Raw genomic sequence first — 27776 nt, 5'->3', positions numbered from 1 at the left:
AATTTTAGGATAACATGTCCGAAAATTATTGAAAAAAACGCTGCATAGTTATGCTATTTTGACGATTTACAAAATATAGATTCTGGACCTCAGTGTATAAAATGAGATGCTGTGACCTTGAGGATAATCACAGCCTCATGAAACTTTACAACCATAAACTAGAGACCGAGAGCATTCAGAGGATGTGCAGCTTTCCTACGTTTATTGACAATAAGAGGGTTTCTCAGCAGTTTGTAGAGCAGAAGTGCTCGTCATCCAATCGCTGAAAATACAGAAATCTCCTAAATGACCAAAGTTTTTTAACCCAAATCTCAACATGGATTCCTCTATGTTGTTCCAAAGGTCTTGGCATATTAATGTAATATTCTGGAGGTTTTCTCTGACCATTTTTATCCTTCTCCATATGAATAAAATTGCATTATTGAGCACCAAATGTGTGTAGCAAATGGTATTAACCCAAAAATTGCTGCAACAACTTCTGGGACCCAGTTGAACCTGGACTGGACTTCAGAAAGCGTCCCCTAATGTTATGACCCTTTATTCACCATAATAGGCTTCAATAAATAAATAATTAATTTATTGAGTCATTTTTATTAGAGATTTTTGACCAGAACAACTTGACACACAGTGCTGAGCTTCATCTCAAATTAATCTTCAGGTTCACAGCTTTCAGATGATGTCACCACTTCTATGTGGTATTTATTGTTGACCTGCTATCTCCCCCTAAACATCCATTGCCCACAACCACCAAAAAAGTTATTTGAATGATAACAGGTTAAACAAATGAATATATTGAGCCTGATGCATGAAAACGGGTGTAACACTAATATTACCAGTGCTACTAGTTCTATAAGTCATACTAACGAGTCTAACAAGTCCTAATAAGACAGTTACACGGCCTACAAAGCCTATTTTTGTATTCCTTTATACCTGACCTGTCTGACAGCACACTTTCTACACACGTCTGTCTGAGTATAAAACAGGAAACAAGAATCGTTCCTAATGAGCAAACTGATGACTGAGCTTAAAACTGCAGCCGCAAGAGGAATGAGAAGAAGAAAAACTGTCCGTGGTGGGTTGTGTCAGCAGTACAACAAAGACCTTACCTCTGCAGAATGACAAGAATTAACCTGCTGCTTCTGACTGTAAATAAAAACACTGACACAGATACAGCGTGCCCAAAAAAAAAAAGACAAGGAGGGATTTTTTTGTCTTATTTCATAGTGCGCATGGGTGGAATGTAACTAAGTACATTTCCTCAAATACTGTACTTAAGCACACTTCTACTACACTACATTTTGAGCAAATATTGTACTTTTTACTCCACTACATTTAGCTGACAGCTTTAGTTACTTTTCAGGTCGAGATTTAACATAAAAACATGATATATTTAAAGTGATAAGACCATATTAGACCTCATAACAGTATATAAAGTAGTTAAAATGAGCCCTATCTTTACAAAATGTAAACACTGCTTCCATAAATGCATCACTGCTAAGAATCTAATAATATATATTTTAAACAATCTGAGTGGGTCCATTCTGCATAACATGTACTTTTACTTTTGATACTTTAAGTCAATTTGATGCTGATACTTTTGTATTTTTACTCAAATAAGTTTTGAATGCAGGACTTTTACTTGTGAAGTAATTTTGCAATGCAAGTATTGATATTTTTACTTAAGTAAGGGATCTGAATACTGTATCCACCACTGATACTGCGTTAACAGACAAAAGGAATCACAAGTGAAAGCAATGTTTTAGGAGTGGGACAAATAGACATAAAAATAATATTACATAAATTATTAGACCATTGTTTTCTTCAATTTCTTGTTCATTTTGATGATATCTGATATCTAGCCATTTTCCATGGTTTTCTTGCTAGTGATTTTGGTTATTATCAAGAAAACCATGGGAAATGTCTAGATATCAGCTCTTTAATTATGAGCTATTTTTGTTGTTATCATTATATTTGTCCAAACAAATGTACCTTTAGTTGTACCAGGCATTAAAATGAACAAGTGGTCTAATAATTTGTTCCATGACTGTAGTATTAAAATCCTACACTGCAAGTTATTTGTTTCTTACCAAGATTAAAAAAAACTTAGATTTAGAAGTCTTAGATAATTCATCTTGTTTTAAGAGTTAATTTCTTTTTTTTAAGCGTTCAAGATGCTTATTTCTATATTCAACAATCTTATTTCAAGAAATCTTGTCAAGGTAAATTATCTGTCCATGCAGCAAGATCATTTCCCTCAGATTTAGTGTTTTTATCTTGTTTTTAGAAACACCTTTTTTGCAGTGTAGCAGTTAATTCGGCTGCAATTTACTACCATTTCAAGAGTCAACTAAGTATGGAAGACATGGTGTGTTTGTAGTGTACCTCCTGTGGCAGCTCTAGCTTGGTGCGGTCATCCTGCCCGTTGGAGTGGAGGCCCATCAGATACGGCACCGGAGCGTCCAGGAAGTGGAGCAGGGAGGCGGGCAGAATGGGAACGTACACATGCTGCCACTGGAAGGGGAACATTAAGGCTGTGATGCTCTCTGCCACCGTCATCAGCCTCTGGTAATCTGTTTCAGACACACATAAAAGAGAGTAGAGTGGTGAAGGACACGCTGTAACGCTGCAGGAGATAGTGTCTGTGTGTGCCAGCAGTATATATATACAGTGCACATTTCAGGGCTCATTTCCTGACTTGATTATTACTTATAAGCCTCAGTGATTGTAATGTTTCTGATGGATCATTTGTTCTTGAACATTTTGTCCTGATTGGTGGTTTCAGCACAATCATCAAAAACCCCCAAATGCCTGTTTGATGACGTGAGAAGTGATTAATTCAACATTTACTGGACAAGAAAAGAAGATTTAACCCGTTGGACAGAAACCTGCTGCTGTCTCCATAACACTGTTAAATTATTCTAAACTATTAAAGTGTGTTCTTGAGACAATTCCGGACATTAAAATAAATGGATAACAGATTGATATTCTCCCCTAAAAAGTTCTGGGCCACGCTGCCTTTGTCTGATGTTTATTCCTCCAAAACATTGGCAGTAAACAGAATATTACAGAAGAGTTGTGCAACATGACTGTCTGTTGTTTAAACTGGATTACATTGTTTATGCCTCAGCTATTGTGCTGATAGAAATCACCTGCTGCAACAACACTGAGCAGCTGAGGGCAAAAGTACAACAGGATGGAAAGATTCACTAGCGGTGTTTCCATTATAGTCCAATACCCAGAATGAGGCGGGTCTCACTCGCCCAAACGCTCCTAATTTGAATATGAGCCATCCTTAGTGGTCTTTTGTCCGGACGTTTTTGTCCCTGTAGAAGAGCAGGGCCATTTTTCTCACCAGAAAAACGCCTTTACTGATTGGATAGAACGCTAAGCGGGATGTGACGTAGCACTCGACGCCACAACAACACGTGCCATTTTTAAAATCCAGCGAAGTAGCGAGTAGTCACAAGCGACAATAATCATAAGCCCCTTTCATTGTGTGGTCCCGCAAATCCCCGCTATACTGCTGGAAAGATCTGTGCCAGCCCTTCACCTTAGCGGCTGTGGCTCAGTTGGCTCAGTTGGTAGAGGGTTCAGAACGTTGGTGGTTCGATCCCCGACCATGGCAGCTACATGTCAAAGTATCCTTGAACCCCCAAATTGCTCCCACTGCGTTCATTGGTGTGTGAATTCCCAATGGTGGCAGGTGGCAGGCACCTGGTAGCCTCGGCCACCAGTATGAATGTGTGTGTGAATGTGTGTAGTATAAAGCTTTTTGGATAAAAGCGCTATATAAGTGTACTCCATTTACCATTTAGGGCGTTCATAGTGATCCCACGAAGGCAAAGTGATTTTCTGTCCTTTCATAGTGCGGTCTGGCGTCGCAGAACGAGGTGCACAATAGGACAGTGCTAATAGGCTAACAGTTAGCTCTGTAGCAGTACAGTGTGTATGTGCTGCTGCTGCAGGAGGTGTTCACTTAGCGATCCCAGACACTCTATGTACAGTTAGCAATGCCGGTAAGTTCACGATCACTATGTTTATGATCAGCGGAGACGCTGTGCATAATTAGCCATGCTTGTTTGTTTATAATCAGCGGTGGACGTTGTGCACAGTTAGTGAGGGCGGCCACAGTTGCTTCTCCCGTGTTTCATCCGTCACGTATGTGATCACAGATCTGAGACTTTCCCAGCAGCAACTCTTCCCCCTAAAGGAAACATGGCTACTGCGTTCCAAAATGCATGCTTTTTCTTTTTACTTTTTTTGCTGCAACTGCCATTACAAAGTACTGTTGCATGCAGTATTCATATAATTGGGACATAGTACTTCATCATAAAAGTGCCTTGACCTTCTGGCTCATGCATATGCTGCACAGAGGAATAGCCAAATAGCCTGAAAAGCATGCTGACTTCCATACTGTAAAATTGGCTGTAAGCAGTAGAACATCCCAGCATTTATGTCATATTCATATGCTATGAATTGGGACGGATAAAATGTTTTTCTGACTCCTCTTATGGTAGTATGGGTAGTGGAACACGCAGTCAAAAGCAACAGAAATCAGTGCAGAAGCAATTTTCTGCTGTGTTTGATTCAGTATTCATTAGTAACCTTGTGAACCCAAAACAGTTTCAGGGTTTTGTTTTTGTTGTTGTCACATTTTACTCTCTGTGGCCTTGTTTTTCACTGCAGTATATTATTCCCACATCTCTATGGAAACAGCACAGTCACAGCTAGAAGTAGGGAGAACTAAAAATGTGCAGTTACATAGTCACAGCCGTAAATCCTAACAAAAATAAAGTTGTAGTTTCATTTTCTTTCGTAATTTATTTTACAAAAAAATGGTAAGTATATATTCCAAGTGCCTACAAGTGTTATTATCAATATTGTAAAACAAATTGGGGCTCCTCATGCTGTACATATGGAACTATTTACATTTAACAGGCTCTCTTGTCTTCTCCTCTCTGCTCTGTGTAAACAGCCTCCAGTTCAGCCAGATCTTCAGGGATTTTTTTGTCACATGATTGCTCGTCTCAGCTGAGTCATTGGTGGCTTCCCAGTTGTGCAGAGGAGTGAATAATTTAATGCTTTTTACAGGATCTGGTTAATGCAAACTGTTTATTTTTGGCGAATTTTCAATGTGGAATAAAGTGATTTGAATAAAATATCACTATTTTAAGTGTTATCTTCCCTGACAGAAGCATCCATCACACTTTGAGAAGAGCACAGGAGAGAAAAAGTGGATGAACATGACAAGACAAAAGGAAACACCCAACCCTGCTACTGTGTTGACTCTTTAGTCCGGCTGTCTTTGTTGTTCTCTGTTCTGTAAATCTGGGAGTGGAGCGGAGATCAATGACCAGCCTTAAAGGAATTAGTCGTAATTAAACACAAGCTGTCCAGTTTTAAAGCATTAGGCCTGGGCGATATGGACCAAAAGTCATAACCCGATATATTTAGGCTGAATATCAATATACGATATATATCCTGATATTTTTATCACAAAGTGAGAGCAAGTGTTCAGTCAAAGTCAAATATAACATGTCACAAGTAGTTTTATTGAAACTGTTTATTTAAGTGAACATAAATACTGTTTAACAGGAGTACCTTTTGCTAAATCAGAGCTCCATAAAGTGCACATTTAAATAAAAAAATACCTCAAATAAAAATAACCTATGATATATTTATATGAGAAAGGAATAACGAACATTACAAAAAAACTTAAACAAACTAACCCAAGTAAGGGCAGCATTTATATATGGGTCATATTTAGTTCTTTTGTAATGTTCATTATTCTTTTCTCATATAAATATATTTATTTCAGAAAACGATTGCTCTATTTTATTTCATAGGCTATTTTTATTGATGATATTTTTTTTATTTAAATGTGCACTTTATGGAGCTTTGATTTTATTTTTTTAAAAGGTACTCCTGTTATACAGTATTTATGTTCACTTAAATAAACGGTTTCAATAATACTACTTGTGACATGTCATATTGGACTTTGACTGAACATTTCCAAAATATCAGGATATCGTATATCGATATTCAGCCTTAATATGTCGAGATATGACTTTTGGTCCATATCGCCCAGCCCTAATTCCATATCACATTTAAAAAAATGTCCATATATATTTTTTTTTATATCGATATATCGCCCAGCCCTAGTGGATCTTCTGAAATCCACATTTGTAGAACAAAAGCACTGAGCCTAGCCTGTTACTGTATAAAGACTCCTGCAAGAAGACATTTTTTCAATTCTTGAGTGCCTGAACTCCTTATTAGTTTTGGTGTCTGGGATCATCTGATGTGAGGAGGAAGGTTCCCTGAAGGACATTAGTGTGCAGCTCCAGCTCCACTCAGCTGGCTATCGTTAAATTCTTTTGTCATGACTCCACACAGCAACACTCCTTCATGTTCACGGTTGTTGTACATGCAAATATGTGTCCAGTCCTCCTCATCTGCATTCCTGCTCTATCCCAATGACACCTACTGTACATTCAGCCTCTCCTGTTATGGTGCCAAAACAAACGCCATTCCTTCATTTGGTCATGTGCTGCTCCATGAGAAGAGTTTCTCCCCCGGCCCGGGCCTCCCCCTCAGCTCCCCCCTGCTCAGCAGGCTTCCTCTCCCAGGATGGGGACCAGAATACTAACATCAGCCGTCTGCTGGTAAACTAGGCCACCAGAACAAGAATAACAAGAAGCCACTTTAACGTGGGTCACAAAAGGTCAAGTGCTGCTGCTTATATAGACAGATGCATGCCATGAATGTTTTATAAATCTCCTCACTGAGAACTGGAAGCAGTCTGGACCTGAAGTGATGTTTGAACTGTTCAGTTTACATACTGGGTGCAAAAAGATGCAGCGCAGCAGGCTAAAAATACTCTGAAGAAGTGAAACTGGTGCAGATCTCGTTTTTTTTCTCTCTGATCAAAAGACTCTTTTGACCAAATGTGGTGTGTGTTTATTTAAACAGCCTCGGTTTGTTCCATGGTAATGAAAAAGTTGCAAGCATGCACGTACAACCCAGAAAATGTATGTCAAGTATTAAAAGTACTTTTTTTATACAGCTAATTGTAACCTAATGAAAAAAAACTTAAACACATAATCCTCTGACTGAAAAGGAAAATGATAATATGTGGTTATGGGCTGATTTCGTATGTGTCTTGCGCATGGCATGAAGGTTTGCATCCTCGATTTTGAAGATTTTTGAATTCATTTTTCAAAATATCATTATTTACGTAGGACGTGTTGCAGCATTGCACTGTTTCCGATCGAATGCCTTTTTAGGGGAGCTCCGCCCCCTTTTAGTGGAGCTCCGCCCCATTGTGTGATAGGCCTACACCTGGTCAGTAACACAATTCACTCTGGATTTCCACCCTGACTCATCTCAGCTGTAAGTCTATTTAGCCTACCTATCTTTAGGAGTTTTAAAGTGGCTACAAGGTTTGATTTTCCAATAATATTCAAATAGTTTCCAGTGAATATCAATGTTCATTGTGTATGTGCTGGATGTTGTGGTACCTTATGAAAAGTAAGTGTTTTATGGAGTTGCAGACGTTGTTGTAGCGCGATTAGCATGCTAAGCGGAGATTTAGCTTTATTCACTTCTTATGTTGCATTACTATGTAATTCATGGATGACATTCATGTTGCTTAGCATAATGCCCATAATCATTTGATATGAGATACTTACATGCAATATAGTATATCAGCTAATTGGGTTCATGTTAATGTACTTTTAGTGCAGCATACTGCGTAATGTGCTATCTCATCATTAGCATGCTAAGTGGAGATTTAAGCCCTTTCTTCTGTATCAGTTTGATCCATTGAAAACAATAAAAACAAAACTTTATTAACTGACAGCTAAGCATAATACGGATGGAAAGATAGTGTTTCTGTGTTATTATGTTACACTAGCAAGACGCATTAGCATTAGCAACAAAATACAATCTTGCACTATACAAATACATACTGTGTACGGGCACTGCACTAGTGAAAAAAATTAAACACACAATCTTCTGACTGAAAAGGAAATTGTGGTTTTGGGTTGTCAAAGACAGAGGGGGGGAAGAACCAGAGCACGTTTTACAATCGTGACAATATAATAATGCTATTCTGCTATTCCCCAATATACAAACAGGTAATATCAGAAGGAGTGAAGTGGCTGAAGGACTGGCTTGATCCTGTATCTTAAAGCAGCAGCCAAACACACTGTGCTGTCAGAACCCCAGCTTCAAATATCTGCTTTTAAATGTAATTTCAGATGAAGCGTCTCTGTGGCTCAAATGTGTGTTGTGTAACAGCAACATCCTCCGTTCAGATCTCCCTCTGCCTCGTCTCTTCTGTCACCCTCCACTGCACGAATCACACGGAGAAAGAAAGTGGAATAATAATAATAAATAGCTACTAAATTGTAGTGTGTCACAATGGCTGACACATGATTGACACATGAAGAGCTTCCTGTTTGGTAAGGCGGGAGACGCAGTCGACAGCATTTAAATGTGTTCTTTTATGGCTTCACGGAAGAAATTGTATTTTTTTTAAAAGAAGAGATATGAATTCTGATCCTATTTTTGGCACATAACACACACAGTCATGTCCTTATTTGAAGGAAGAGCATCCCTGTCCTCTGTGTGATCGTGTGTGTGTGTGTGTGTGTGGAGTCTTTTCCAAACAACCCCCTTATTTCTTCCCAGTGGAAGATTGCCAGGGCTTAACTCTACACAACAACGTTCACACGTTCTGCAGTGATCAGCCTCATGGGGGGAAGAAAAAAAAAGAGAGGCATGATGTCACTTCCAACCAATAATAATCATCCTGCATCACTGCCATCCTCCCTGTCTCTGGGTTGCCGGGCAACACCACAGCTTCCCCCTCCTTAAGAGCCCTCCTCCTCCTCCTCTCCCCGGCCCCTGGCGTTTTGTAAACCATTTGCCTTCTCTTGCCATTGTAATGGATCCAATCACCCACCAGACCCAGCATCCTTAAATGATTTCCTTTTTTCTTCTGCTCCTCACACACACACTACAAAAAAGGTGTGTCTAAAAACAAGATAAAAACACTAAATCTGAGGGAAATGATCTTGCTGCATGGACAGATAATTTCACTTGACAAGATTCTTAAATTAAGATTGTTAAATGTAGAAATAAGCATGTTGTATGCTAAAAAATACTCTTAAAACAAGATAAATTAAAGCTGCAAGCAGCGATGAACTGGCCCGAGCAGAGTGACCTGACGATTATTTGCTTCTTACCAAGATAAAAAAAACTTTAGATTTAAAAGTGTTAGATATTTTATCTGGTTTCAGAGTTATTTCTTATTTTAAGTGTTCAACGTCCTATTCTGCTCAGCAAAGACTGAATAGAAAGAATAAATACCAACAGAATATTGAGGGTTTTCGAATTTTGGAAGATGTTTTGGGGTTTTTTCCTGCTTGTCAGACTCTTGCTGTGTGTTTTTCTTAGAGGATGGATCACAAAAGATCATCAAAAATGGCCCGTACTGCAAAAAAGGTGTGTCTAAAAACAAGATAAAAACACTAAATCCGAGGGAAATGATCTTGCTGCATGGACAGATAATTTAACTTGTTTTGAGTACCTTTTTCCTAAGATTTGGTGTTTTTATCTTGTTTTTAGACACACCTTTTTTGCAGTGTACGAACACAAAAAAGGTGTGTCTAAAAACAAGATAAAACACTAAATCTGAGGGAAATTATGTTTGTTTGACAGTTATTTTAAAAAAAAATATTGTGGCTTTAGAGTGAGTTCTGTGGTGTAACTACTGTTCATAATTTGTAGTAGCTACATAACTCTCTCTGAAACCTCAAATTGTCAAAAACAAACAAGATTTATGATGTACACTGCAAGAAAAAGGTGTGTCTAAAAACAAGATAAAAACACTAAATCTGAGGGAAATGATCTTGCTGCATGGACAGATAATTTCACTTGACAAGATTTCTTAAATTAAGATTATTAAATCTAGAAATAAGCATATTGAACGCTTGAAATAAGAAATTAACTCTTAAAACAAGCTAATTATCCTACACTTCTAAATCTTTTTTTTTTTTTTATCTTGATGAGAACCAAATAACTTGCAGTGCACATAGCCTAGCATCTCAGTGTGCACAGACACAGATTTCAATAGAAGGAGCTGCCTGTGCTGGTTGAGGGGGACCAACATTTACACAGGCTGGTACTCACACTGCATCACTTTAATGGAAACACTCAACAGGTTATGTAATCTCTTGGATAATAGTCCCACCGTGCATATCAAACATGTGATGCTGCCTAAAGGCTGCTGGGGTTTTGTTCCTACACAACGACCATCCAGACATTTGGAATCTGAACATTTCTGCAGTTGGAGAAGAGCTGGATTATAGAGATGCAGTGTAGCAGCAACGTTTCCTTTTAGGTATATTAACTTTCTGCTTCCATGATTCTGTGTGAAACGGACCATGAAGAGCTCAGCAGACAAATAGTTTGTGCTTTGGCCGCTGAAGATGACTTTGAGTTATGGTGTTTGGAAATAATCTCAGGTAAATTAATCCTCTGATCCCTGCAGACCACCAATGGGATTGAAAGGCATGCTCTCTTTAAAAAATGGGCAAAATTACACCATTTATGAAAGCCAGAAACTGTAATAAATTGAAATTCATTCATTGGATTTTCAAATTTCCAACAGTCCTCGAACAAATAATGTGTGATGAAGGCTTCCGTAACCAAATCAATGCTTTGTATAGTGATATTTTATCAAAATCACTTTAATATACATGTCTCAATTAAATATAAAATTTTTTGCTTGTAAAAAAACCCCCATTAAATTCTGTACTCTCACTTCAAACAGTCACGTCACAAAAATTCACTGAAACTTCGGTTTAACTGCAGGAGAGCAGAGAGAGACAAGAGAGTTGTAAAAATGTTAATAGCTCCATATTACTTACTTACTTTTCTTCCAATACTGACAAAACTTGTGGGCACTTGGACAGATGATGTATCTATAGATTCCATTTTTTCCTATTTTTGTAAAATAAATTATCAGCAAAATTCAACTGAATTTGTTATTGTAACTGTATTAAACTGAACAAAATACACTTCTCCTGACTAGTGAAGATTTCCGTTTTCATAGAGCTGCAGAACTTAAATACTGCAGTAAAAAACAAGTCCTCAATGAGTAAAATGTGAGGAGCAAAGAACCCTGAAACTGTGTGTGAGTTCAGGAGGTTTATACTGTAACATGAATCACAAAAATCCACTGAAACTTCGGTTAAACTGCAGGAAATCAGTGAGAGGCAAAAAAGTTGTAAGTAGAAGTTGTACAAATATTAATAGCTCCATATTACTTACTTTTCTTCCAATACTGACAAAACTTGTGGGACAAATGTATCTATAGATTCCATTTTTTCCTATTTTTGTAAAATAAATTCAACTGAATTTGTTATTGTTAGTGTGTTAAACTGAACAAAACACACTTCTCCTGACTAGTGAAGATTTCTGTTTCCACAGAGCTGCAGAACTTACAGGAGCATCTCAATAAATTAGAATATCATAGAAAAGTTTATTTATGTCAGTAATTAAATTCAAAAAGTGGAAATAACACATTATATAGATCCATTACACACAGAATGAAACATTTCATGTCTTGATTTATTTAATTTCTTCTAATTATAATGATTTTGGCTTACATTTAATGAAGACCTAAAATTCAGTGTCTCAAAAAATGTGTAATATTACAAAAGACCAATTTTAAAAAGTATGTTTAATATGAAAATGTTGGCCTCTGAAAAGTATGTAATCTGGAAATTGACTTTTCCATCATATTCTAATTTATTGAGACGCATCTGTAAATACTACAGTAAAAAACGAGTCCTCAATGAGTAAAAAATGAGGAGCAAAGAACCCTGAAACTGCGTCTGAGTTCAGGGGGTTTATATTGTAACATGAATGAGAAAACTGCCTCTGCACTCCTTTCTGTGGCTTCAAATGTTTTCATGTTGTATTTATTGCTTTAGCCAAGTGATACTGCAGCAGGTGATTCTATCAGCAGAATAGCTGAGGCTTATAAGAGTGCTTGACCCAGGGGAAAAACGCTCCTGGAATAAATATTTTCTCAAGGATCCACCTTTTCTAAGCTTGTTGAGCATCAACAAGGTTATCCTTTAAGAGCCGGTGTGCTCCGTCAGAGGTTGTCCAACAGCTTTGGAAACTCCCTGCCCCCGACACTTCTCTGGCGTCTGATAAGAAAAGGATGTTTCTGACCATTTTAGCAACTTTCGGAGAAAAGGACAATCCCAAATTCACTCCCACTTCACGCTGCGAGCAGCCAGCTGTGTGGAGGAGAGAGAGGAGCCAAGGTTTGCTTCTCGCTCAAGCTCCATTATTTTCATTCTTAGCAGAACAATTTATTTCTTTTTTCCTTCTGAAAAATGTAATACAACACTATGAATGTTTAGCAGGGGAGAAAATTGAGTGCAGCAGCTATCCACACTATTAAACCACATCTCACACCCTCCAACACCACTGAAATCTAAAATGTAACAATCATTTTTCCTTCCATTTTTTAAGACTTGCAAAACATATATGCATGGGATATATATATATATATATATATATATATATATATATATATATATATATAAATCTTTATATATATATATATATATATATATATATAAAGAGTCACTTATTAGAACACATTTTACTATAATTATCAGGTCTTTGGGTTTTTATTTCTTAGACTTTGTGTATCCTTCTTTCTTTAAAGTATAAATCTGAACTCTTGTTTCTTTACTCAGCTGCTTCAATTTGAGCCATTTCTGTGGTAGTTTGTCAAAAATATGAACACAGTTGAGATTTATTGGGATTTTTGTATCCAAACTCTCAAAAGCCAAAGAGCTAAAGTGAATAATTCAAACTGTGATTTTTTTTTTTTAAACTTTTGCACTGAAGTTGTGACTCTTCCAAATCTTCTCAACCCTAAAACTAAGCCCTTCTTTTCTGTTGTTAACATTTATTCAGCAGTGGTCTGATAACATCAATGTTTACCTAAAGGTCAATTGAGGAAAATGGATCAATTCAATAAAGGTAAAGTCTGATCATATAGTAAACACATCCAAAAATCCAAAGAATCCATACTGGTCTTTAAGAAAGCAATTGTGAACAGAAAATTGAAGTTGCTTCCAAACTTTTGGCCTGTTTATATATAGTATATATATATATATATATATATATATATATATGCATAAAAACATGGAGGAAAGCCTTGGAGCTCCAGCAGCGTATAACAGCCCCGGTCCCCAGACAATAACTGGTCTCATGTCAGGACACTGATACGTCTCCCAGCTGCAGACACCACGTCTCCTGAGACTAACGCTACTAACAGGATCATCTCACAGCTCTCACTGAACAGCTGTTACGGATATTGCATGATTTTTCATTGCTTCCAGCTATTCAGAAAACATGTCTAGTGTTAACGAACTGTGTCAGTGCTACACAGGATTGCAATGTGAGCTTGACATCTTGTCTATTTATTTTTTTAAATGTGCACTGCAAAAAAGGGTGTGTCTAAAAACAAGATGAAAACACTAAATCTGAGGGAAATGATCTTGCTGCATGGACAGATAATTTCACTTGACAAGATTTCTTAAATTAAGATGATTAAATCTAGAAATAAGCATGTTGAACGCTTAAAATAATCAATTAACTCTTAAAACAAGATAAAATATCTAACACTTCTTAATCTTTAGTTGTTTTTTTATCATGTTACTCTGCTCGGGCCAGTTCATCGCTGCTTGCAGCTTTAATTTATCTTGTTTTAAGAGTTAATTTCCTGTATTAAGAGCAAACTTAAGACTTATCTTTTTAATTTGGCTTTTACCTGATCCATTTTTAGATAATATTTTTCTGCTCATGCATCTTAGTGTTATAACATCTTCTCTTTTATTTATTTATTTATTTGCTACTATTTATTAGTCTATTTCTATATATATATATATATTTTATCATGCTCTGTTTCTTAATTATTAATTTATTGTTTTATCTTTTTTATCTAGCTTTTTAATTTTTTTTTAACTTTCTATTGTTATTAATTACTTTTAATTTATTTTTTTATTTTATATATATATATATATATATATATATATATATATATTTATATATATATATATATATATTTTAATCTTATTTTATTTTATTTAATCTTATCTTACTTTATTTTTTATCTAATTAATTTCTAACCTGCTCCATGTTGAGATGGAGCTTCCTCAGTTTGTGCTTTGTATTTAATAGGATGGTTGGATGAAGGTGGGGTGGAGGATGTTTGTTTGTTTCTATGTTTCGTTATTTTTTTTAATTATTATTATTATTATTATTATTATTTTCTCCTTTTTTATGTAAAGCGCTTTGTGTTGCATCTCTCTTGTATGAAAAGTGCTATACAAATAAAGTCCAATTGATTGATAAAGTCTGATTTTAAGCATTAAACATGCTTATTTCTACATTTAACAATCTTAATTTAAGAAATATTGTCAAGTGAAATTATCTGTCCATGCAGCAAGATCATTTCCCTCAGATTTAGTGTTTTTACCTTGTTTTTAGACACACCTTTTTGCAGTGCACACACACACGAACATCAATGTCACCTTTTCAAATATCCTATTCTGCTCAGCAAAGACTGAATAGAAAGAATAAATACCAACAGAACATTGAGTTTTTTCAAATTTTGGAAGATGTTTTTTACCCTGCTTGTCAGACTCTTGCTGTGTGTTTTGCTTAGAGGATGAATCACAAAAGATCACCAAAAAAGGCCTGCACTGGAAAAAAGGTGTGTCTAAAAACAAGATAAAATCACTAAATCTGAGGGAAATTATCTTGCTGCATGGACAGATAATTTCACTTGTTTTGAGTACCTTTTCCCTCAGAATTAGTGTTTTTATCTTGTTTTTAGACACACCTTTTCTGCAGTGTGGTTGTAATGTGAGCAGTAGTTGTAATCAATGCATGGTGCAGGGAGCGGATGCTGAAGGATCCATGAAAACACTGAGTGTAACAGTAGCAGGGCGGCTACTTACGCTGTGAGTAGAGCAGGATCTGCATCTCGAGCAGGGCACAGGTGAACAGCTGGAGAACGTTCTCCACCCCCAGAAGGTTAATCATCTCCCTGATGGCAAAGTCAAAGAGTGGCAGCTCCGACGTGCTGGGCCTCTGGCACACCACGGGCCCGTACACCCCTGAGAACTTGAGGGATCTCCCGGAGGGCGGCAGGGGCACCTCATAGAGGATGTTGTAGATGTAGCTCTCCAGCGGGAGCGGCGGCGGCTGCGGCGAGGAGACGGCCTGGTGCAGCTGCTGCAGCACCTTCCTGCAGGCCTGAGGGAAGGCCATGGGCGTGATCAGGCAGATGCACTTGGACACGTAGAGCGTGTCGCGGCTGATGTCGTACGAGTTGAAGCGCTGCAGGCGGGAGATGGCGGGCGCGGCGTGCAGCACGGGGCGGGGCGGGGGGTGTTGGTGGCGGTGGTCCGCGGGGCCCGGCGGGGAGGTGGGGGTGTGCAGGATGTCGTACTGCTCTGCGTTGTGCATGTGGTAAAGAGTTTGCATGGCACTGCAGATCTGCTTGCTGGTCACCTCCTCGAAGAAGGTGAGGGCGAAGCCGTAGGTCCGAGAGCCGTCCTCTCTGGTGATGATGAAGGAGTGGAACTGAGGCTCCCGCGTGTCCACCTGCGTCCTGAACGACAGACCCTTCGGCATGCAGAGCTGAGAGGACGGAGAAACATCAGAGAGGTGAGGGAAAACAGAGGCGGCATCCGACTAGATCATAGCAAATAGACAGACTATTTAAAACAATTTTGTTGGCTAAATTAAATGCATGGCTAAATATTTTTTCGGCAATTTGTTTTTTTTTTTTTCTTTTTTTCTCTCTGAGATTTAGATAAGAAGATCAATATCACTCAAAAAAGTTAAAAATGACATGTAGCAACATCCTAAAAGCTTCCTTACACTGCAAATTATTTGTTTCTAATCAAGATTAAAAAAAATGTAGATTTAGAAGTGTTAGATAATAGATAGATAATACAATAGGAACAGTTTTTAGTATCCGGTGCTTGTTGTAAACAAACAGAGATCACTAAGTGAACACCTCCTGCAGCAGCAGCACATACACACTGTACTGCTACAGAGCTAACTGTTAGCCTGTTAGCAATTTGCAGACTGGATGCTAAGGGGTTAACATCCCCTCTGGCTTTGCAGCTGGGAGAGACTGCTGCAGGAGGACTGTGCCGCTTTGACTCACTCTTAACGAGCCACAGGGGCCGGCGGCTCATTAAGAAGAGTAAGAACGAGTCTCCAAAAGTCTCCAATAACACCAGAAAAAGTCTGAAAAGTCTCTAAATATAGCAACGAAATTGCAAAGTTGGCAACACTGCTTCGCCGGCTTTTACAAATGGCGCGTGTTGTTGTGGCGGCGAGTACTATGTCACATCCTGCTTAGCATTCTATCCAATCAGCAACCAGGCTTTTTTCAGGGGAGAAAAATGGCCCCGCCCCCTGGTGGTTGGTGGACTACTGGTGTAGAAAGTGCTTGATTAGATATACAGGAGAGCCGCATTTTAAAATGGAAATATCGCCGACGATCAGGTTAATTTAATCGTGGCGGCCAAAATCGTGTTCACGATTAAAATTTGGTTAATTGTGCAGCCCTATTTAATAGTCAATCTTGTTTTGTGATGAGGACATGAGGAAAATGCTTGTTGCTGTGCAGAGATCATACCATGCCGACTGCATCCTGGTCAAATGGATTCCACTCGACATTGTCTGGATAATGTGCGAGGACTTTGGATTTAAAGGTTCTCCGCAGTGGACTCTGCTCAAAATTCTCACCTGTGGAAGGGAAACAAAACAGAGACGGGGCAAAAAAACAAACAAAAAAGGAGACAAACAGTTAGTATAAGGTTCACGATGTAGATGGAGGAGCAGAAGAAACAATCTGATCAGAAGCAGGTTTGAAGTGCGAGGCGCAACTCCAGCAGAAAGGCAAGTCAGCATGTTTGTCTTGAGAGGAAGATTGTATTGCATCATATAAAGCTGTCATCTGCATCCTGCTAGAGGAGGTAAACAAAATAAACTATTCAGACAGGAAGCATCTAATACTCCAAAGATAGATAATTTACTGTATGGATTTTAATGCTTCCTGACAGCTTTAATGGCAATACAAAGGAACACACAAAATAATCAATCATAGGAAGCACAAATTGAGTTGATTTGAACCCAGAGTAAAGCAGAAGTGATGCACACACACCAAGGCAGTACTGAAAAGTCATTCAGAGTGCGGAGGGGGAGAGTAAACACTGACCAAGCAATGCCAGCGCAGGCAGCACTGGATGTGTGTGTGTCTGTGTGTGTGTGTGTGAGAGAGAAACAGAAGCAGTGATTGTCAAACATCAGCTCATTGTTCAGCTGCTGCTCAAGGATGTGAAGGAGGGAGGAAGGGGAGGAGGAGAGAAATCAGAGTGCGCAAAACAGAAAAAAAGGCCCCACACCTGTGCAGAAAATAACTCAGGATTTGAAAAAAAGGGGGCTGCTGAGTTGAAAAAAAAAAAAGGCGTGGCAGGTTAAAGGTTGAAGGGTTAAAGCTGAGCTCAGGTGAAGAGGGGGAGGAGTGTGTGTGGTGGGAGGGTTACCTTCGTTTGCCCCCGCCAAATTTCCTCTGGCCCCATCTCTGAATTTAGTAGCCTCTATATACTGGCATAGAGCTACACAACAAATAAAACAAAAGTATAATTAAAAGCCTGCTTGTGGAAGGGGGAGCGCATCACTTCACTCAAGTTTGTGCAAAGACACTGTGACAGCTCTGAGAACAAGCTGCGCACACACACAGGACGTTAGCGCGTCTCTGTCAGGTGGGCGTGTGAATTCAAACAAGCCGTTTGTGTTTCTGTGCGTCGTAGTTTCCTCTTCTTCTTCTAGAGATCCATGCAAATCCATACTGCTCTCACTGCAAAAAAGGTGTGTCTAAAAACAAGATAAAAACACTAAATCTGAGGGAAATGATCTTGCTGCATGGACAGATGATTTCACTTGACAAGATTTCTTTAATTAAGATTGTTGAATCTAGAAATAAGCATGTTGAACGCTTAAAATATGAATTGAACTCTTAAAACAAAATAAATGATCTAACACATCTAAATCTAAAGGTTTTTTTTTTATCTTGGTAAGAAACAAATAATTTGCAGTGCACTCTGCTCGGGCCAGTTCATCGCAAGGTTACAAAATAACGACAATTAGAATTGAAAAAACATTTTCGTTAACTGAAATAAAAACAAAAACGACCGTTTAAAAAAAAAAACTATAACTAACTGAAACTGAAACTAACTAACTAAATTATAGTGAAAATGTCCTTTTTTCATACGTAAACCTTTTTGGTTGATATGAAATCTATTTCATCTATCTGGTTTTATGACTTAATAAACTTATATAACAGTAAAACTACTAAAAACTAAACTAAAACTAAGCATATTCCAAAAAATAAAAACGAATGAAAACTAACAAACACACTTTGAAACAAATTAACTAACTAACTGAATTTTAAAACAAAAGTGGACAACGAAATTAAAACTAAAACTAATGAAAAAACTATTATAACCTTGGTTCATCGCTGCTTGCAGCTTTAATTTATATTGTTTTAAGAGTTAATTTCTTATTTTAAGCGTTCAACATGCTTATTTCTAGATTTAATAATCTTAATTTAAGAAATCTTGTCAAGTGAAATTATCTGTCCATGCAGCAAGATCATTTCCCTCAGATTTAGTGTTTTATCTTGTTTTTAGACACACCTTTTTTTTGCAGTGCTCATATGGATTATATATTCTCTCCACAGAGAGTCTGCAGCCATGCTAGCAGCTCTTTGAGGCACAGTGGTGCTTGGAGCTAAATGCTAATGTCAGCATGCCCACAGTGACAATGCTATCATGCTAATGTTTAAAAGGTGTTAGCATGCCATCATTTGCTTATTAGCACTAAACACAAAGTGCAGCCGTGGCTGATGGGAATGTTTTGCAGGCAGTTTTGAGCTTTTTTAAATGTTTTTTTAAAGGGACAGTTTCAGTTTTTGTGCTATTTATCAGTCTGGATTGTTTTGGTGTGAATGTTGCTGAATGTTGCAGATATCAGACATAGAGATGTTTGCTCTCTTTCAATATAATGGAACTTGATGGTACTTGATTTGTGAGTTGATACTCTTTGTGGGTGAAGTTCAGCAGAGAGAAAATAGTTCCTACTAGGGCTGGGCAGTATATTGATATAAAAAAAATATATTGATATATTTTTAAACGTGATATGGAATTAGACCATATTGCACATATCGATATAGTTAAAAAATATATATTTCTTTAAATAAAAATGCTGCCCTTACTAGAGTTTGTCATATTTAGTTCTTTTTTAGTGTTCGTTATTCTTTTATCATATAAATATATTTATTATTTCAGAAAAAGATTGGCCTATTTTATTTCATCGGCTGTTATCATTTAAGATATTTCTTTATTTAAATGTGCACTTTCTGGAGCTTTGATAAAAAAAAAAAAAAGGTACTCCTGTTATACAGTATTTATGTTCACTTAAATAAACAGTTTCTATAAAACTACTTGTAACATGTCATATTTGACTTTGACTGAACATTTTCTTATACTTTGCGGAAAAAATATCGGGATATATATCGTATATCCATATTCAGCCTAAATATATCGGGATATTTTGGTCCATATCGCCCAGCCCTAGTTCTTACATGAATCTGCTCACAACAGGTCTGTGAATTATCTATTATTTTTATATAATTATTATTATTATCTTTTTTTTTTAAAGAGACATTACTGGTGAGAAAGCAAACCACTGCAACACATGGCAACATACACATAAACAATGTAAATTGCTAAATAGCACTACAGGTAAGAGAAAAATAGGTTTTTTTTTTTTATTTTGGGGTTATTTTAAAGAGTTGTTCTTTCAGTAGGAATTATTCTTAGCGCCACAGAACAGACAGGGTAAGACAGGTGGAGTTAATGACAAACCAACACATTCAGTCTTTTTATGAGATTTCTTGGCAATAAAACATATCATGGAAAATAATGTTTGCCTCATTCAGACTTGACAAGACATTTTAACACATTTTTCAACATTTTCTCCTTGTAATCACATGTGGAATAAACATCTCAAGGTGTGTCTAATCTCATCACTAGACAGTCATGAGGTCTGCAGAGTGAATGGTGCTCTTGTGCTGCAGACTGACTGCTAGGCCTGGAGCCCAGTTAGATTATCTCATATGTAACGTTTTACATAAAAAATAAAACATCCTTTATGCAACCGAGCAATGCTTTTTATTGCTGTTTCCTCTTCATGGGTGCCATTTGCAAAAGCACCAATGAGACATTCCTGCTGGCAGAAACACAATCATGCAGCATGTCAAAGTCAAATTCGCTTAAAAGTGAAGCTGCTGTGTGTAGCTCAGGGGGAGAACATCCAGTTTCACTGCACTTATTCTATGACTTAATGGTGACACACATGAAACGATGACTCTCCACTCTCTTCCTTGATGATTACCTTAAATCTCTCTTTTGCATTTGTTTGAACAAGACACACATTTAATCTTGGGAAGCATTTACTTAGTGAGAATCCGAGATGAAGGAAGAGTTTTAAGGATTAAAGGGTTTAATCTGTTGGTTACTTTCATTTCTTAACTCAGACCAGGAATGTAAACTTAGACGTCAGCAACCAAAAATATGTCAGACTGTGAGATTATTGAGATTAGCAGGGACGGGGAAAAGATTATCCGCTCCCTCATTATTTTGTTGACATTTTTATACCACCATGATGGCTCCAGAATTAATGATGAATCACCATATTTAAGGCACATTATTATTTTCTGAATCTATCTATAAAAGCAAGAAGTGTGTGTGTGTGTGTGTGTGTGTGTATGTGTGTGTGTGTGTGTGTCTAGTTCATATCTCTCTAACCGACTGACCTCAGATCTCGTATGTGGCTTGCACATGACACGAAGGTGTGCATCCTCGATGTTGAAGATTTTTGAATTCATTTTTCAAAATTTCATTATTTATGTAGGACGTGTTGCAGCATTGCACTGTTTCCGATCGGACGCCTTTTAGGGGAGCTAAAAAGGGGCGATTAGCATGCTAAGCGGAGATTTAGCTTAATTCACTTCTTATGCATTGCATTACTTTGTAATTCAGGGATGACATTCATGTTGCTTAGCCTAATGCCCATAATCATTTGATATGAGATACTTACATGCAATATAGTATATCAGCTAATTGGGTTCATGTTAATGTACTTTCAGTGCAGCACACTGCATGGTGTGCTATCTCACCATTAGCATGCTAAGTGGAGATTTAGTTTGATCCATTGAAAACAGTAAAAACAACTTTATTAACTGACAGCTAAGCATGATACGGACGGAAAGATAACGCTTCTGCTTTACTTAAGGTTACACTAGCAAGAGGCGTTAGCCAACACTATCGCTGCATACTTAATCTCCCACTATACATACTTCATACGGGCTCTGTACTAGTTAATGTTAAATCACCATATTTAAGGCACATTACTATTTGTTTTATTATATTCAAAGAGGATAAAAATGGTTTAGGTGCAACTGAGCTTCTGCTGTCACTGTGTACATTTAGGTCAAATTCCAAGACTCAAAGTGAAACCAGACATGGAGCTCCATGATGTGACTGAAGCTCTTTGTACACTCTGTCCTGACACGTACTGCAGTGATAGGACAAAAACATCTGGAAGCATCTGGCTGTGAAGCAAGTCAGCCAGCAGCATCAGTTCTTATTATTTTTAAGTAATCAGATATCCACGTATCATTGACTAATGGTTGTCTTAAATTTGTGTTAATCAGACCTAAAGTCTGCACGCAGCACGCCTCTACACTACCACAGCAAAGTCTGTTGATTGTGAAAATCACAGCAAAGTTATTATCACAGCATAAACTAGCAGCATATTTTAGGAAAAGTACAAAACATTCCTGTCTAACGTGCAAAATACTGAAAGCATAACACAGTCTGAATGCATAAAAATTTACCAAATGACAGAAAATAAAAGATTACTACAGGGATGTTAAGTTTTATCGACTTTTTTTCAAACATGGATAACATGGAAATGACCAGTTATTGGTTATGTGTTGTGAATGGAGAATCATTTTACCCAGACTTAGAATTAGAAATGAAAGCAGAAAATGTAATACTATTATCATATTTTATCATTCAGGATCATTTGGGAGTCGACAGGAAATGAGGGAGAAAAATGCAACAAAGGTTCACGGCTGAAAAACCAGACCAGACAGTAATTAAATGTTGAAAAGAAAAAAGGAAACTGAAAAGGGAAATTAGACTTTGAAATGACATAAGGATATTGTAAAAGGGCAACATGAAAATGACAAGAGTGTCTGAAACTCCTCAAATGGAAAAATTCTGTAAATGCTAAAAACGAATCAAAAGCTTAAATTGAAACATGTAAGATGAAAAGGAAAGTGTAATGGAAGAAGAGTAAAATAGAAAATAAATAAAATAAAACAAATAAGAGTATGGTCCGTTAGTTTTGATGCTCTCCACACAGATTTTACTTTCATTTGGTTTAGGTGATGCCTTTACTGGCTTGGTTACTGTGCAGGTTTTGATCATGATCATATAATGCTTGCTGATCTCCAGACTAAGGGATAAACAGAAGGCTTAAATAGCTATTAGCTAGCTTAGCTCATCTGGTGTAAGATGTCAAGAGGAGCAACAGACTATTATGACCAGATTGTTTCAATTCAAATATGAAAAGATTTTTGGTTTACATGAGATTGTGTAGATGAAACACCAAATTATGTTGAAAATCAAGCATTTTTCAATAAGAATGTTACATTTTGAGCAATTTTGAGCAACCTTGAAAACATAATGAAGCATTTTCCAAACTTTTAAGAAGTATAAAACCTGTATAATATTCTCTAGGGCAGTGGTTCTCAAATAGGGGTACGTGAGATCCATTTTGCATCCATGCAATTCACAAAATTAATTTTATATTCAGTAGTTTATTCAATTTCATTATCCTAAAAACCCAGAGTCTCCCCCATACCAGGATGGTTTGACCCAACCTGTCATATGCCACCTGCCATCAACTGTTTTTTATAATTTTGTGTCTTTTTAAATAATTTTGTGTCTTTTTTTATAATTTTGTGTCTTTTTTGGTAATTTTGTGTCTTTTTGTTCGTAATTTTGTGTCTTTTTTTGTCATTTCGTGCCTTTTTTAAGTAATTTAGTATTTTTTTTAAGTCATTTTGTGTCTTTTTTGTCATTTTGGGTCCTTTTGGTCATTTTCTGTCTTTTTTTGATCATCTTGTGTCTTTGTTTTTTGTAATTTTGTGTCTTTTTTAAGTAATTTAGTTTTTTTTCTGTCATTTTGAGTTTGAGACCCCTGCCCTATTCTCTAGGACAAATAAATCACACTCAGACTCCACAGGTGTTCCTTCTTTCAACCGACTGCGTCTTCACCTGATAATTAAAGCTAATTAAAGCTAATTACAAGCTAACTGCCTCACCTGAGGAGGACGCTCTTTAAAATGAGCTCCAGCGAGCTCGACAGTGTAAACATGTTCTTGATTTGTCACAAACAACTGTGGCTGTGACGCTGTCGGAGCGTGGACCGGTAGCAGTGGGAGGAGAGCGTCACTGAGTCCTGGCTCCTCGCCGCCGCTCTCCTCCTCCTGAAGCCAGGGACCACCCACAGCTCTGCTCCCTCCTGTCTCCTCCAGCCTCACACCTCCTCTAGCATGGCCCACTGGGCTCACACATAAAGGGATGCACCTACTCTATCCTCCAGTACGACTTCACTGCCCGCAGCAGATTTGGGCGAAGACGCTGCTAACGCTTCGAAATAGTTCTGCAGCAGAAACATCAACACTAGTTGACCCCGAGGAGCCGCGCTGACAGGACATGATGGCTCACTCTCAGCTTCAACTCTCTGCTTCACAGCTTCTGCTCCCCACAGAGACAATATGTGGGGTTCTTTTCAATAACACGATCAAATTCCACAAATAGCTCCTCAGATTTTTTTCCACTTGTTACAGTGTGGGAATAGGGTTGTCAAAAGTATCGATACTAAAATGGAACACCCTGCCTGACTCAGTTAAACATGCCAAATCAGTAGCCATTTTTAAAAACAGATTAAAAACCAATCTTTTTTCAACAGCATTCGGTTGAACTGTGTACGTGTGGTTGTGGGAGTGGGTGCACATGTGTGAGTAAGTAAGTGTGTATGTGGTGAATATGGCATAGCTTGTCTACCTGCACTCTTCAATTAATTTGTAATTGATCTAATTTTTTTTTTTCATTTTTTTTTTTTCTAATTGTTTGTATTTGCTTGTTTTCTGTTGTTTTGTTTTGTTTTTCAACTGTAATTATGTATATTGTGAAGCACATTGAGTCTGCCTTGTGCATGAAATGCGCTCTATAAATAAAGTTGAATTGAATTGAATTGAATAAAATGTTGTATCCGGATACGATACTCATTTTCAAAAGTATCGATAAATAATAATAATAATAATAATAATAATAATAAATAAATAAATAAATCAAATGCCCATTTTACATTAATTGACACAGTGTCAGTATACATAAGCATGTTTACATGTTGCATTTTTTCTTGTTGATAAAAATGTTTCTGTTAAATTTTGGGGTCTTTGTTTTTATCCTTGTGGTATCGAAAATGGTATCAAGTATCAAATATTTTCCTGAGTATCGGTATCGAGTTGAAAATTTTAGTATCGTGACAACCCTATGTGGGAATGGTTTCTATACCGGCACTTTAATTTACAGACACACTAACATCGATGTCTTTCCTCATTCAAATTAATGGAAACCTCCATCAAAGACACCATCCAGCAGATCCCAGTTTCAAACCTATGTTTTCTTTAAAGGATCGGCACAAATACGACGTTTATTGTAGAAAAAAACAACTATAAAACAGCCATTATCATCAACTTTCCAGCAGTCATTGAATGGACCATAGCTTATGAAAGTTTCCGTTAGAAAAAGTAACCAAAACAAAGCTTAAAGTTGTGATATTTCTGTCAAAATCACTTCATTCTACATGTCTGATTTTAATGTCAATCAACATAAACCGTTTGTAACAACTAGATCCTGTTAAAAACATTAAATTCTGCTCCTCAGCTACACTGTGATGCCATGATTGATTCTGCTGAGACGAACGGTCACGTGACAAATATTCACTGAGAATCAGACAGAACTGCAGGCTGTTTACACAGAGCAGAGGGGAGAGGACAGGAGAGTTTATCCAAGTTTTGTATTTGTTCAGAATCAGAATCAGAAGCCTTTATTGTCATTGTACAGGGTAACAAGTACTAGTACAACGAGATTTGCCATCAACCCGTCCAAAACGTATACTATTTATATAATATATGTATATATTACAAACTATATGACAGAGGTGAACAGGGCAGGAAGACAGATTTTCTCTGTGGATGTTAAAGCCAAGCCTGATGCCTTATACATAAAAGAATGAATCCAGTCACTTCCACACAGTGAGGCATACACTGATAATTAAACACTGGTCTATCTGATATGAGGCCCAGGTATACGGAGGTATTTGGACTGAAAGATGAATTGCTGCGTCACTACTTTAAATGTTACACTGCTTTGATGTAACACGACAGCCTGAAAATTCTGCCCCCTTAACATCTGTTAGCAGCTCCAGGATTGGACTGCAGAGAAACTTGACCTACAGAAAACACTCCGTCTTTGAGACAAGAATGTGCAGGTTTAATGACCGACAGGAAAGAATGTAAACCAGCAGAGCGGGGGACTAACAAACCATCACCTATTCTCCATTCTGTGCTCACATTTCATACTTTTCTGTTAATGATATCCTAAATAATACACATACCTTCCCCGTTACCTCTAAGGTTATATTATGACTATTTGTTATTAATTATTTTTCAGCTTTTGCCCATCATTTTGGCATTGCAGACAGGTCCAAACAGTACAATATCAATGAGCTCAGCCATAGAAGAGTAGAAGCCAGTCAGTATGTTTACATGACAAAAAACGAATAATGTGTTAGTCCGACTAATGCTGGAGTTCTCCAACTCCGATTAAGACACACAAATAATGTGATTTGAGTAGGATTTTCGCCGGCATGTATGACAAGACAACGCATGCTCCACATGCTCCTCCCACCGCGCTGGCATATGACCCCGGAACAAAAACATTCAAGAAAGGCGGCAGTATTAGCCGGTCACAGTAGCCGGTCGCACATTAGCCGGTCGCACAGTAGCCGGTCGCATTAGCCAGTTGCATTAGCCGGTCACACAGTAGCCGGTTGCACAATAGCCTGTCGCACGTTAGCCTGTCGCATTAGCCCGTCACACATTAGCCGGTCACACATTAGCCGGTCACACATTAGCCTGTAGCATTAGCCGGTCGCGTTAGCCGGTCAAAGTGGCTGGTCAAAGTAGCCGGTCACATTAGCCGGTCGCATTAGCCGGTCACACATTAGCCGGTCAAAGTAGCCGGTCGCACATTAGCCGGTCACATTAGCCGGTCACATTAGCTGGTCGCATTAGCCGGTCAAAGTAGCCGGTCGCATTAGCTGGTCGCATTAGCCGGTTGCTTTAGCCGGTCACATTAACCGGTCGCGCATTAGCCAGTCGCACATTAGCCGGTCAGTAGCAACGGCACAAAGTGTCGAACCGAAGACAGACTACTGTTGTAGCTCTCTAACAGCATCCGGCGTTCATGGCTGCCCCTCAAAATCCCCAACTATCTTGTTGTTTTTGTTGTTCGAAAATGTCGGTTTCCCACCTTTCTCCACCTGTTTATTATGATGTAATAATCAACCGTATTAACCCGCTGAAACGATGCATGTCGCCATCTAGTGTTGAGGAAGACGACACGTTCCCGTCAGTTATTTGATTTTCTCAGTTGAATGTAAACTGAGACAAGGACAGAAGTCTGATTAGACGGCAAAAGTAAATTTTAAGCATAGCTCGATTAAACTGTGCATGTAAACACACTGAATGACCCAGAATTTAAAAGTAACTTCATTTAAAGTGCCGATTTTACTGTTGCTTTTATCAAAACTGTAATGTTTAGTTTTCATCATTGTCATTCCGACGCTTGTTAAAGCCTAATTTATCGTCTGCTTCTGAGGTTGTAATTAATTTGGATGTTAAGATGAAGATACACTGAATCCTCAAAGCCCTTTAAAAAATCTGTAATGAATCTTCAAACTGCATTTAAAAATGTCTGATGCTTTTTCAAGCCGATTTTAAAAACACAGACCCTTTACAGGCCCATAAATAAACTACTGAGTGAAAATATGAAAGCCCACAGTATGCTTTTAAAGCCAGCTTTCATGTCGAGCCATTCAACCACATTTGTTTGCTGAGTAGGATTGGGGGAGAGAGGCTGCCTGGGAAATTCAAAAGGATATTTAGCATTTGAATAAGTGGAGCCTGTGTGCGAGTGTACTTATGTCCCTGAGCTGCCTGTGTTTCCAGTGTCGCCTGTGAGGCTGCAGGGTCATACATATGCTAATCAGGTCCTCGCTGTGCTGCCAGACACTGCGCTTCAAGAAAGTTTTGCACGTTTCTTTGTGTTTCACTGTACATGAATAACGATTGCATCATATTAAAAAGTGAGAAAAAACCACAAGCTTGACAAGTTTTGGAAAATCTGGAAGGTTTTCTGTAATTTCCTTGAGAAAAATGATATTGA

At 37.8% G+C, this 27776-nt stretch overlaps 1 protein-coding gene across 1 annotated transcript in view; it reads right to left on the bottom strand.

Moving 5' to 3' along the window:
• The window catches only part of dennd5a (DENN/MADD domain containing 5A), a 69823-nt gene that overhangs the window by 34010 nt on the left and 8037 nt on the right, over positions 1 to 27776 (bottom strand). Inside the window, 3 exon segments of the mRNA XM_059349254.1 lie at positions 2383 to 2570; positions 15063 to 15747; positions 16760 to 16869. Coding sequence (XP_059205237.1) covers positions 2383 to 2570; positions 15063 to 15747; positions 16760 to 16869 — 983 coding nt within the window.

The sequence above is a fragment of the Centropristis striata genome, chromosome 2, assembly GCF_030273125.1.
Source record: "Centropristis striata isolate RG_2023a ecotype Rhode Island chromosome 2, C.striata_1.0, whole genome shotgun sequence".
NCBI classification, from domain to species: Eukaryota; Metazoa; Chordata; class Actinopteri; order Perciformes; family Serranidae; genus Centropristis; species Centropristis striata.
This window is presented reverse-complemented; position numbering and strand designations above follow the sequence as displayed.